At 40.6% G+C, this 13,576-nt stretch overlaps 1 protein-coding gene across 6 annotated transcripts in view; it reads left to right on the forward strand.

The window, feature by feature from the left end:
- Window positions 1-13,576, forward strand: part of PARD3B (par-3 family cell polarity regulator beta) — a 389,258-nt gene that overhangs the window by 357,381 nt on the left and 18,301 nt on the right. For all 6 annotated transcript variants that reach the window (XM_050976846.1, XM_030241769.2, XM_050976847.1 and 3 more), the window contains one exon: window positions 764-843. In XM_050976846.1, coding sequence (XP_050832803.1) covers window positions 764-843 — 80 coding nt within the window. The remainder of the gene's footprint in view (window positions 1-763; window positions 844-13,576) is intronic.

The following is a 13,576-nucleotide window of genomic DNA, read 5'->3' on the forward strand; positions in this document are numbered from 1 at the left end:
GCTCCATTTTAACAAGGCTCTTAACACTTTGGGCCATCAGCAGGCATTGAGTGAAATTGGGAGAGCTCCTGTGTGCTAAAAGCATTGAAGTTCAGCGTTTGTACCCGGCTGGAGCCTTCCTGATAGAATTGTGCTCCCCAGCCAATGCCCGTTGCCATCTTGAACACAAACCAAGTAGCGCTGGCATTTTGACTGAGTGCACTAACGCTGCACTTTTGAAATGGCACCAGAGCATCATAAATGCACTTAACTCCCAGCTGGATACTTAGCTTTGCAGGGGCTTCAGGGAAAGTTTCTGGATCCGTGTTAAGAATGAAAGAAAACCTGTTTGTGTCATATTTTATGCTTAAGCAAAACAAGCTGGTGGAGGGGGAAAAAAAAGCAGACTTGGTGCTAAGATGTTAGCTTTGATTCAGGTAGTTATGCCACTGTAATCAGAAGGGATGTGCTTAGTTAGATGATGTCTGAATTCTAGGAGAAAAGCCAGCCAGGGAAGAAGACAGAGTATCCCAGCTAGCAGGCAGATGAGGGAAAGGTGCTGAAGATTGTACCTGCTCTAAACACTTCTTTGATACAGAAGCCTTTCTTGTTAGCAGTGATAAGATTATGTATGGCATTTGAAGCTTCTTTGAGCCCCTGCTTTTCTTTTGTTGATTTTGGCATGTTGCAGCATCATGTGTTCCCTGCTTATCGTTTTGAGATGCATTGTTAGTAGCTGAGCTGCATAATTGATCTTCATCTCTAATTACTCTCCTCTCCACAGGTGCCTGGAAAAGGTCCAGATGGGAGCTCCTACAATCTTCACTTCGAGGGGGTGGAAAGGCAGTATGCATCCTTACCCAGGTACAGCAGCAAGCCTCCTTCCAGTGTGGAGGGAGGGCAGCCCACAGCTGATGTCCAGCTCTAACATGAGAGATTCTTCTGCACTTTTGTCTTGTCATCTTTTGCTGCTGATTTAGTGTCATTTTATACCTGTACTGTTAATTTGGACTTTTGAATTTTTAAAAAACAGGTCTCTCATTGAACATGTCAGGAAGAGTCATGATCCACAGCTAGAGAACATGACATAGAGGGAGCTGGCTCTGCAAGAGTTATAACAGGCTGTAGCAGGGTATAAATGACTGAGTTTGTAGTGATATAATCCCAGCTGGCATTGACAGAACATTGCTGTGGAAAGCTTCCACTACAGCAGCCACAGCTACTGAAGGCCCAGTGTTGCTACAAGGGCTGTTTGACTGCAGTCTGTTCCATGAGAACATCTCTGTGCTTTTACTGAATGCTCTGGAAATGTGAGTGAATGAATTCTCTGAGGGCTGTTTTTAATTTTTAATCTTTATCAACTGAATGAAGAGTAATTCTACTCTGAAACCAGTGGGGTATAATAAAAAGGAAGCATTTCAGGGATTTCAGCCCCATTTCTATGGGAGTTCTGATAGTGGAGTGTAACACAAATCAAGCCAGAAAAAGGAGTGAGAGGATGCTAGAAGAGATGGTGGGAAGCAGGTAGAAGAAAACAAAAACAGAAAAATATTCCCCCTTTAGAATTAGAGGGCTGGGCAAGTCCTAGGAAACATGGTCCAATCCACTTCTTGGACCTACAGGCAGGCTGACTTATAAAAGCAAAGCAAAAATAGGTATCTATAAGCAAGAAGAGATTTTTTTGTTGTGAACATTTAGGAAATCAGTGAATTGTTTCTTTTTGCTGCTTCTTTTTCTACTCAGCTATTTACATTCAAAGGTGAACACTGAAAGATTGATTGATAAATATGTAATGCTGTGTCCAATTCCAGATGAAAATACAAAGAATATTTTACTTTTGTTAACCAGAATATAAAGGCTGTCTCACTAGGCACTGTTGGATGTCTGTAGGCATTTTTAATGTATATGATTTCTAAACCAAAAGATCTGTCTGCAGTTTACTTCCTGCCTTCAAATTATATTTATCAGCCATTTTTTCTTGGAGATTCATCCTGTGCAGTAACTGGCTTTTCTGACAGAGGCCTGCTTTCCAACAGTGTGTCTTGCATGTATTTCCTGGCTGACTGTGGGTATTTACTCTGCTGGGTAAATGGTCATCTTTTTTTCACAGTCCTCCAGTACTCATGTTTCCACCAGTGATTTTTGCATGTTACTTAGGTGTACTTTAATTTTGCACACTCCTTTTTTATTTATTTTGAACTTTCATTCTGTTCAATACTTCCTTGTGACTACAAGAAAGTAAATTCATAATTGGTGCTCAGTGTAACTCTCTACAGCAATTTTGATATTTGTTTTATATCATGTCTTCTTTTATCCATTTTTCCTTTAAGAAAATTAACCATATTTTTTTCAAGTGTTGTAAACTGAAAATTTCCCAGTGAAGTAACTTCCATAAGCCAGAACTGGTTTGATTTCCCCAGCATTCCTTTCAAGGGGAATGACCAGAAGTGATCACTACAGTGCAGATGCAGACATGCCCTTGCTTGTGAATGTAGTAAGCATCCTCTGTATCCCTTCTGTCCTGTTCCTTTCCAAACTGCTGCATCCTCAGCATGCTCCCTAGGTGTATATACTGCTCATCTCTACAACCTGTGTTTTTGTGGGCTTTGATTAGTTGGGTTTGGGGTTTTTGTTTTGGTTTTTTTGGGTGTTTTTTTAAAGTAGATTTATCTGAATAAGATCATGAATTTTACAGTATTGTTCCCCAAACCTCCATTATAGTTGCTGGAAACGCAACTCTCCAGCTCCTAGAACAGGTTTGAGTATTTTACTGGTGGGAACTCTCCATTTAGAAAGTCATCCAAATATTCCCTAAGCTTTTGAAGATCACTGTGAGAGTGTCCTTTCTCTCTGTGCCTAAGGAGATTATGCTGGAGAGTGAGAAGACCTGCACTTCAGCAGGGCTCTTTGTGCTTCCCAACCCAAACATTTACACTGCTGCACAAAGCCAAGCTGTGCCTCCAGAGGGTTTCCACCCTGGCAGGAGCAGAGCTTTGGGATATCACACACCCTTGGGCGTGCCTACAATTCAGCAATCGGCTGCTGCTTTTTATACTTCAGTTTTGTAAGTTTTGCAGTTTCATGTTACTGCAGTAATTAAGCCTTGGCAGTCACAAATGACTAGATTGTACAGTGAAGTCTAAATCCAGATGAAGGGGATGCAGTCTCAGTGCCAGCCACTAATGGAAATGAGTGATTTCTTTTGTTCTTGTGGCTGACTGCCCAGGAGTATAGAGGAATCCAGGTAAAAACCACCCATTTGCCAACCAATTCTCGGCGGTGGAGGATCCATGAAAACTACTGTAATGAGCAGCATTATTAAAAAAAAAAAAAAAAAAAAGGAAAAGAAATTAAGAGAAAGACACAGAAATGTAGAAAGAAATGAAGAGGTCATATTTCCTCAAAAGAGTAGCTTTTTTCTCTCGAGCATTTTAGTATTAGTTCACAGTTTCCTGCCCTTGGGTTTATTCCCCTTCTTTTGTGCTGTCCTCACTGTGGTACGGATGCCATATGGAGCTGTCTGCATACTTAGCCATTTAAGCCCAGTTTAATAAGAGATACTTACAGAGGCTTCAGATGAGGGTTGTAGATGCTGGGAAACAAATTCCTGTTGCAATATTACGTTGAGTCCAGGAGGATATGACCTTTGCCTGCTGCTCTGGTGTGGCACACACGAGGAAGGAGAGGAAAGCGCTTGGACTGCAGCCAGTTTCACGGGATGAGGAGGGAGGAGGGGATCTGTGCTATGTCAAGAGTAGCTGGGACCTACACCATGAAACTGTTCTGCTCACCTGAAAGCCACCAGGACTCAGGCCAGTGTGTGTGGGCATGGACAAATTAAGTAAGAGGGCTTTGGTCTTCCTCCCCACCAGACAAGGAGGAATGTTCACCTAGCAAAATCTTTATCAGTATTTGATGCCCCTAAGACACTGTCCCATTCCTTTGCAAAGGCATGCATCCCGCATGAAGTCAGATCTGAACATACCTGCTGGTGGCTTGAAAAATTCTAAGCTTTGAAGCATCATTGTGGCTTTGTCTTTTTTTTTTTTTTTTCTTTTTTCGGTTTTTTCTCTGAAGCTGTTAATTTAAGTCTAGATATTATGGGCCAAATTCAGGTGATACAACTCTGTAGTAACACTGTTTGAGGAATTCAGCTGTCAAGTGTGCTTGTCTCTTCAGTAAGTGCAGCAGCAAATTACTGTCCTGGTCTCATTGAAGTCAGTGATGTCCTTTTTTCCTTTGAGTGAAGGATCTGTTCCTGTGTAAGGTTACATGTTTAATTAAAAGGGGAAACAGAAGGCAGCAGCCGTTGGAGAAAGGCTTTCTGTCTGACTGGTCTAAAGAGTGGTGAGCTGAGCTACATAGTTAAGTTTCTCCATAAAATAATGCCAGCCTGTAGGCTTAGGTTGGAAATGTCTACAGAGGCAAACATCTGAATTAAATGATAAGTGGCTGTGGCAGCAGAGTGGCAGGTCTTCATCTCTCATTGCAGTGTGCTGTTCTGTCTGCAGAAAAGCAGCAAAGTGGGAGAGACAGAAATGGGAGGCTTTGCGAGAGAGATACAGTTCTTTGCACTCAGTACTTACGTGTTGCCCTGAGGCTATTGCTAAGTAGTGCTGAGCAGTAGTATTAAGCAATGTTAAACCCTCCTGCTTAGGAGAATGGCTCCATTCTTACACATCTTAGCCTCTTCTTTTGGGAAGAAGAGCAGGGCAAGGTTGTGGGAGCCTGAAAAGCATTTGTATCTTTTAAACTATTTTTAACGCGTACTTTCTTGCTGTAATTCAGAATATTTTCCTGATCAAGCACTGGAGCAGACATGAAGCTGAAGCTGCTCTGTTTGTTCATAGTTCTATTTTTGAGCTTGCATTTATGGAAGTCTGTCTTAATGTAAATCACAGTCTTGCTAATGGCAGCCTTGTTTGGAGAAGCCTCGTGCTGAAGGACACGTTCTTTTCTGTGGTGGTGGAAAAGCTGGCTGGGACCAAAGGCAGACTGACAGGCACTGGGACAGCACGCTGCTTGACAAGATGAGTGGGGATTAGAAAGCTCAGCCATCTTTCCAATAGGAAATGCTGATTCCAATGGAAAAGTAGTACTTCAGACTTCCTCTGGAATTCTCATATTATTGAAGATCACATTTATGTCAAGAAGAGGGAGGGAGCCAGAAAGGCTGTGAGAGCATTAGAAAATAACTGCTAGCATGGAAAAACGAGTTCAGGCTGTGTAGGTGGGTTCAGCTGTATTGCTGTGGCTGGGATGAGACTGCTGAGCAAACTGCTAATTTGCTCACGAGTCTGTCTTAGAAGTAACATGCATCCTGAAACTGGGAACCTTGGAAATGGATTAAGGAACCACCTTTGCCATACAGTGGCAATGGGTAGTCTTCCTGTGCTGGAAACTCCTCTTCAGGTTGACCATGCAACTTGCATGATGTGAGGAATGGATTTGTAAAGGAGTCTCAAAATCTGACTGAAAGCTCTCAGAGTCTTGTACATTTGTATGCAAACTCTGAGGTAAGGTGTGCTGGCTTAGAAAGGCCATGGAATAGAGATGACATTGGTGAGAGAGAGATTGAACTAGAAACAAGTTTCAAACGATGGCCTTGCAAAAAGGAAATATTGGAGAATTAGAGCTGTTAAAGATGCACTGTAGCAAGACCACTGGGGTAAAATAATAGGGGATTGGTGGTAGAAGTATTAGCAGCATTGTGTGGCAAAAGCTAATAGGCTGAAAAGCATTTATAAGGTATTGTAACCAGGAAATAGGTTGGCTGCTGATAGAATGGTGTTGAGTTTTACATCTCTTATCTCTCACCCTTTATTCTGATAACAGAATAAAATCTTTTCAAATGCCTCTCAGTTGCCCTGTCTCTGTAGAGCTGGGATTTTCCAACACACTTCTTAAAGCAGTAGCTGAAAGCAGTACACTCTCCATTTCTAGGTATGATGCCAGAAAGGACCCATTTTTGGTCACCTTGTCTGAGCCCTCCAAGACTCTACATTTCTGCAGCAAACTAAATTTGAATTTTGATCCATCCCATTACTTTTGTAAATGTATTTACAGAAGCATCTAACCTGGAATTAGAATGTCACGTTGTGGAGAATTCATTACATTCTTTGGAGGTTAATTATTTTACTGCTTAAAGAGATTATGCCTCTTTTTTCCCCTCAAAGTCTGACATTACCCAGCTTCAGTTTCTAGATACTGTGGTAAATATTTTTTTCTGCTTGATTTTAAGAGTCAAACCTGCAGAATTCCTTCCCTTGAGTACTTCTGTGCAGAGATCATTTATGTTATGTTTTCACCTCCCTTTCAATAAATTAAATAGATTGAGCACTGAGGTCTTGCACTGTGGAGCATGAAAATAGCATTGACTCAAGGGGCCAGAGTACCCATGCAGTCAATTTAGGAGGTAGTCTCTAGAGTTGAGCCAAAAACATTTTGAGCCCTTCAAATCAAAAGTAAAGTTTTGGTAATATCTGTGTCATCAACAGATGAGGTTCCTTCAACAGAAGAAATGGATTACTTAGCATGTTTCATTAGCTGCTTCTTGCACTAGAGTGTTCTTGCCTTTATTTTACTGAGTTTATTTCAAAATGCAAGATTTCTGTAATTTAATTGAATCCTGAAAACATCATCAGAAAGTGACTTGACACAAATCACGAGAAAAAGTTAATTGTCTATTAAATAAGACTCATCATTCACCATTGTCTAGCAGAATCTGAAATTAATATACTGACATTACTTAAATATGTATATAGTGTATTCTCTTGGTTAACAAAAAAGAAATCACAGTTTTAGTGCAGACTATAATTAGCTGTAAATCAACTTGTCAGAGCATTCCCAGCCTCTGGGAATTGACTAGCCAAGGACCACAGATGAAAAAGCAAGGTTTAAAATGAATTATTTAAATCAAAATTCTCTTCATGCTGGTTTAAATCACAAGGGGTTTTTTGGTTTTTGGGTTTGGTTTTTTTTTTTGGTTGTTTTTTGGTTTTGTTTTGGGGTTTTTTTTTTTGCTTGGAACCCCTTTGAATAAACCTACTCCATCACTTGAAAATCTGTCCTCTTTCTTATTTTGTATGCTTCATTAGCATTCCTGCCTGGCATAGAGCAGTTTGTGTCCCAGTGTTGACCCAGCAGTGCAGTCAAGGTTCTGGCCATCAGCTGAGGCACGTCCCACTGGTGTTGCTGTTGACAAGTGCCATGTGGTGGCTCAGGGGTTCTCAGTGACACTGTTGCTCTGTCCCATCACACAGCTGCTGTTGTGCCAAGTTGCCTTCCAGACACCTTCTTGGTGCTGGGACACCCCTTGGAAGCAGCTTGCCTCTGTTTCTCACTCTCTCTCACCAGTTGGCTCCATCACGTGGCTCTGCTCAAACTGCCATTCCCTCCCTGTTTCACTGGGCCAACACTCTCTGCTTTATGGCAGCCAGAGGGACAGTGCTGGTGCAGACTGCAGGGAACAAATGCCATTGCTGCCCTGCAGTACTGTTCAAATTGGAGCTTTGTTCACATGGCTAAAAAGAGCATCTGCAGATGCTCTCTCTTGGAGGGGGCCATGGGTGCCAAAACTTTAATGGCAGTGAAGTCATTTATCAACCCTGTCCGAATCACCCACATCTTAGTCTGTTATTGTACATCCAGTACACAGCTACAGGCTGAGCCTGTTAACTTCTGGTGCATAATATAATACCCAATATTTTTAGTAATGTCCAGGATTTTCCCTCTGAAGGAGGGGAAACCAGTGAAGAGCAGGTTGATGGGAAAATACTGAGTAGTTCCAGATGGCTGAATAAAGTCTGCATCTCCCTTGTTTCTTATGTCGATTAAAATAAGAGGAGATGGTCAAGAGGAATATTTGAGAACCAATTGTAAATGGTCTTTTTTCCTTTTTTGACATAAATCTTTTTTTTTTTTTTAATATTCCCCTGGTGTAACTTCAAAACTAAGAAGACAATAATTTGGTGTCTTAAACAGGATTGGAAATAAGCAGGGTGAACTTAAAATGAATGGCCCAACTAACTTCATCACCCTAGTAATGTGAAATATAAATAATATTCAAACAGTATCTGCAGTGTACTTGATTATTAACTTTCTCTTCTGTTTTAATCATCTAAAGTGATATCAGTAATTCAGGAATATTTTTAATATGATTTTTATCTTGACAGCTGTGCTTTTATTGAAAATGCAGCAAAATCTTGTCTGTCTGTATCTTCCAATGTGGTGATCTCATTATAAATGAAATATATGTATGGTTTTAGTTGGATTTTAAGTGCTGGCAGGTGAATTTAGAATCAGTTTTAATGGAAATACTGGTCAAGGACCTCCAAGATATGTTGCAGTAGACCAGCCAAGATGAAATACAGGCAAAGAAAAAAGATCATTTTTAAATGCTAGAGCCCAAGCTTGGGAACCAAGCTGATGTGCTCATTAAAAGATTACCTTAAATCCAATTTTAAACAGCTTTAAGATTTAGCTAACTAACTTTTCCTACCTCTGGAAGATACTGTAACTGATAGCTGTAGAAACTACCCAGGCTCTAGGAGCTGTCAGGGAAATGTCTGTACGTCAAGGCCAGAGCCCACATCTCTGGCTGGACAGCAGATTTGTGACACATACATGCAGCAGAGAGCTGCAAGTGCTCTGTTGCAGCTTTTTCTGTTCCACCTCAGTTTCGATCCCTTTGCTCAGGTGTGCCATGGTACCCAATATCACCTCAGTGCCATATGTGAAGTGTGAAGAGTTTATTTCATATATGATGTCAAAATACATTTGTCCAAAAATGTGCAGAGTTCATAAAAAACCTGTGTACAGCTTCTAGAGGGAGAATCTGAGGTGTTAAAAGCAGAGCAAGTAGGAGAAGGGTCAGTGTACTACAGACCTTTCACAAAATAGTCTTGTGTCTTTAAAGACTTGACTGAAAGGAGGAAAGAAGTTTGTAAACAGGATCACAATTTCAGAAATCTCTGTGGTGAGTAGAAAAGGAAGGAGATTTAGTTGTAAAACATACCTCCAGCTTTCTAATAAAATAGAAATATCACTTGAAATGAACATGATGCCTCCATCCAAGCCAAATTAAGTCTAAATAATGAAAAAGTATACTTTAGAAAGTCAGAAAGGTCAAGGTTCGTGACATCAAATCATGGATTGCAGCTGGCAGGCCACCTCTATAATTTCCATGGGAATAACTAAAGAAAATTGACTAAAGAAAATGTCTGTAACAACTGGGACATAGCTTGGAAAAAAAGCCACTAAAAGCCAGATGTCTCAGAAGAATACTTTGGAAGTGTAGAAGGAGGCAGACAGGGATGGGGTTTGTCAATTTTCCTAATAAGTCAGTCAACTCCTCATAGCAAAAAGCCAGTTAATGCAATATGGAATAGTTTAAAAGTCAATTAATATTTTGAAACTAAGCAGCCAGCCTTTTTGCAAGGAGATACTATGCCGACTAAATAAAAATACTTTCAAGTGTCACATTTACAGAAAACATGGATCTGGGATGAATTTTTGTGTATAATCAGGCATAAGGACCTCCCACTCAAACTAAGGGCACCAAATTATGCTTAAAAATATGGGAGATGGAGGAAAATATTGCATTTGAACAAAGGGCTTGAATTAATATTATGAAATTTAATGAAGTCTTGGAGACATTGCCTCAGAAAAGAAAGCTGTATTAACTATGCCTCCAGTGAGTAAAAGAACAAAACAAATGTTAGGGAACAAAATATTAATGAAAGAAAAAAAAGTGTCAGTACAAAATTGTTAGGTTGAGATGAAGGATCTGTGGAAAAAAGATAAGTGAATGCAAATTAGGAAGAAGATTAAATTAAAAACCAAAAGCATATATCCCATAGAATGCATCAACAGAGTGATGTGCTGAGTGAAACCTGGGGAATAAGATGTGTGCTCCAAAATGCAAATACATCCATTGCATTGTTAAAATGGATATTGAAATGGCTCAGGAGACCAGCAGACTGGGAAGCTCAGCTGGCTGCTTTGTAGGTACAGATATTTGGAATAAAAATGTTGCTGCTTATGCTGGGTTGTAAATCAGAACTCATCAAAAAGTGTGGGCTCTAGGCTGCAAAGGTGAGAAAGAGCATTGTGAAATAAGACAACTCTGCTGCAGTTCTTGGCTTCGGCTTTCCCTTGATAAACACGTCTGGAGGTGCAGCTGAAAGATGGCTGTCAGCAAACATGCTCTAAAAACACCTAAGAAAGGAAAAATGTAGGAAGCCAACAGTATCAGGTGTAAATATGTATTATTTTTGAGGAAGTTGGGTTAGGAATTTTTGAGCAAGCTTCCTGCAGCTCTCATTTTTGCACGTGAACCTCCTGGGCGTTGTGTCATTGCTCAGCTCCGTTCCTGTGAGCAAGCAGCAGCTTTGTGGTGGCACCCTTTGCTCAGAGGCACACTGCACTTAGCTCTCTGTGTTAGCTCTCAATCCCTTTGTCGCCATCCAGTCTTTGCTTTGCATAGCAGACTCAGGAAAAAAGAAAAATAAAATAAAAAAAGAACAACCAGAAAAACACACACACCAGAATCACAGCCCTCCATGACAGTGACTTGTCACAATGGCAAGTTTCAAGCTTCTAATAGCATGCCACTTAAAGAGAGTCAGTTACAGGTATTATGTACATGATTAGGAAAGGGGAAAGATTATGATGAAGTAGGAAAGTGAATTGTATGTGGACAGTCTTAATTGCATGCTGCAAGGTAATGACAAGCTGAGAAATCCTAAGACCTCAAATCTAGTTCTGTGTTCTTTTACAAACATGTAGGGGACAGAGTCGTGAGCACTCCGTGTGCCACCCACCGAGAAATGAGAAGCAGGGTGGGGGAGATGTGAGGAGAGCAGAAACACAAGGGCAGCACACGGAGCAGACCTGCCCTTGTTTGTTATCCTTGCTGAAACCCTGCCTTGTGAGGAAAGAGCTTTTAATATAAACTGGTGATTAAAGGAAAGAGGTATCTAATTTGGGATTAAGAGAGTTGCTGGAGAATTTAATAGTAAAAACAGTTGCTAGAGCAGCTGTTTCAACACAGCTCAGACAATTGGCAGCCAAACTGCTTCCATTTCATAAGTAGGTGACATTTTTAATTTCTCTTCACAGAAGTCTTAAACATATCAGGAGAAAATGCTCAATTTTAGAGGGCTTTGTCCAAATGTCTTTGCTCATATTCGCCAAAGGCTTTTTTGTTGCTCTTCAAGTACGATGCTTTAGAAAGTCATGCTTTAGAAAGTCATGCTTTGGATGTGTTGATCCAGCTTGAGAACAGCCAGAAATTTACTACTAGAAGCTAGTATGAGCCTGGTCCAGAACCACTGGATCTGTGGATGTGTTCCTAATGATTGCAGTCAGTTTAGGCTGAAATGCAACCACTGTTGAGGCATATTTTTTGATTTCTTTGCTGTCAGGGTCAATCTGGTAGTAATTTGACAAACTCTGATTAGGCTAGTTGTTGTTTTCCCCCAGAATTATGCCCACCAATGTCAGCAGTTTCTGTCCAGATTTTGGATATCCTAGCAAAAGAACTACATCTTTTCCTGCTCTATGTCTTCTTCTTCAGCCCATCCAATCTTATCACAGATATAAGTGAAATAAAAGTGGTCCTTCAAAAATGAATGTGATTCAAGGTTGTTGAAGAATGGCAAACATTCAGATCACCAGTGGTTGTGGAACAGTAACTTTGTTAAAAGCAAGCATAGAGCTAAAACTCCTATTCTGCCCTGTTAGAGAAGATTAATTCCTGCTTTCTTAAGAATCTTTACCCTCATTTCCAGGCTTGGAAAAGATTGCATTGTTCTAGCATTTAATAGTTATGTAAATTAGCACTGATTTTGTCATTTAGCACCTGTGCAAAATTTTCTGCTGGAACAGTTCTTTCAAATATGGCATAAACAAAGCATAAGATGCACAGTGATACTGTTCTTTTGTGGATGCTTATTTGGAAAAATATGCATGAGCTATTGAGCATGTCATGGATATGCCAGAAACACGGCAGCAAAGCTTTGTAGGTGTGTGGTTGGTCTTAAATAGCACATAGGCCACTAGTCAGACTTTCGGCAAGCTTTATTTTGAAAATATATTAAATACCATCATGCATATGCTAAAAACTTGACCACATCTTTAGGGTAATGGTAATGTCTTTACTGTACTCAAAATCTTTGTCTGCCAAACATAACTTGGGCTGGATATAGAGATATTGACACAACTTCTGCTGGCTCCTGCCTGGTATTGCTGTGGCCTCCGCTGCTTCTGTCCTCTGTTCTGTGTGAGCAGATGGGATCCTGCAGCTGTTTGAATAAATATTAGTTTTAAAGAATTATGCTGCTCTGATTAACCATTCAATGAGGGGGGAAATGGCAGGGGAGAGAGCACCTAAGGAATCTCTCTGCTTCAGGCCTCTTGCCCAAAAGCATTCATTTAAACGTTTGAGCAGTGATGAGGTGAGGAGTTATATAAACGGGAAGCCATTCCTCAAATCACTATCTCCTCTCTGCATAGAGTGTAATTGATAGCTTATGTGCTTGCAACAGCTGAAAAAATAGAGCAGAACATGCAAACACATCTACTGTATAACATACGTGGGAAGCAAGTGGAGGAGAGTGTTAACTGTAATAGAAACTGAATTATCTGCCATTTTTGTTCCACCCCAGATGTAATTCAGCAAGGAGATTGGATCTGTGCACTAGATAGTCTGAGACAGTGCCTTGGAAATTGGCAGTCAGAGTTCCATCCAGAGGGCAGGAAATGTGTGAACAAAACCCAGCCCAGGTTATCAAGCAAAACCCCAAGCCAACAGGGGTCCTTGGATATTGAGTAGCTGGCTCTTTCCTTCATTTAAAGAACAAAAATAGCTCTTGTTTTACAGGTGAAGGGAGATGCTTTGAGAGCAGTCTGTCATAGATCATGGCAAAATCTGGCAAGAAAAACCAATCTCAGGATGATTTCACAGTGAGAAATTCATGTGACTGGATTTTTGCTTGGATCTAGGGGCTAGTTAGTGCACTGCTGTATATATACCCATGTGTCTCCAAGTTTTTGGACCCTCATTTAGCATTTTTGCTATGAGTTTTGGTTCAATCTGAGATTCTATGCTTCAAAGAAAAGGCATGTTTGTTTACTGAGAACTGACTTGTCTTCAGTGTAGAAAGACTGTATTTTTGGAAGCATGGTATGGCCACAGTTTTGCTTTTTTAAGGAGATAATAGTGATATGCTCTTGAACTGAACTCAACCAGCCAACACAATAGCTGGGACAAAGCATGTAGGAAAAAGGATGCTAACAGTCCTTCCTCCAAAGATGCTCAAACAGCAAACACACTTTACAGCTGTACATTCAGCGATTAAAGATTCCCAGAATCAGTTAAAAGCTTTGAGGATCCCAGTAGCTCTGCTCACAAAACCCATGTGACTTCACTGTGTGTAGACTTCTGGTAGTCTTCTAATTAGCTTTGTAGGGGTCTCTGAAGGCATCTGGGTTTCTCACTGACTCGGGAATTAGGCTGAATTTAGACTGCCTGAACATACCAGTGCTGGGTTTGAGCATTTTTGAGCGTTTCTGTACGGATCTCTTTGCCCCTCTG

This window comes from Serinus canaria, chromosome 7 (assembly GCF_022539315.1).
Source record: "Serinus canaria isolate serCan28SL12 chromosome 7, serCan2020, whole genome shotgun sequence".
Taxonomy (NCBI): Eukaryota; Metazoa; Chordata; class Aves; order Passeriformes; family Fringillidae; genus Serinus; species Serinus canaria.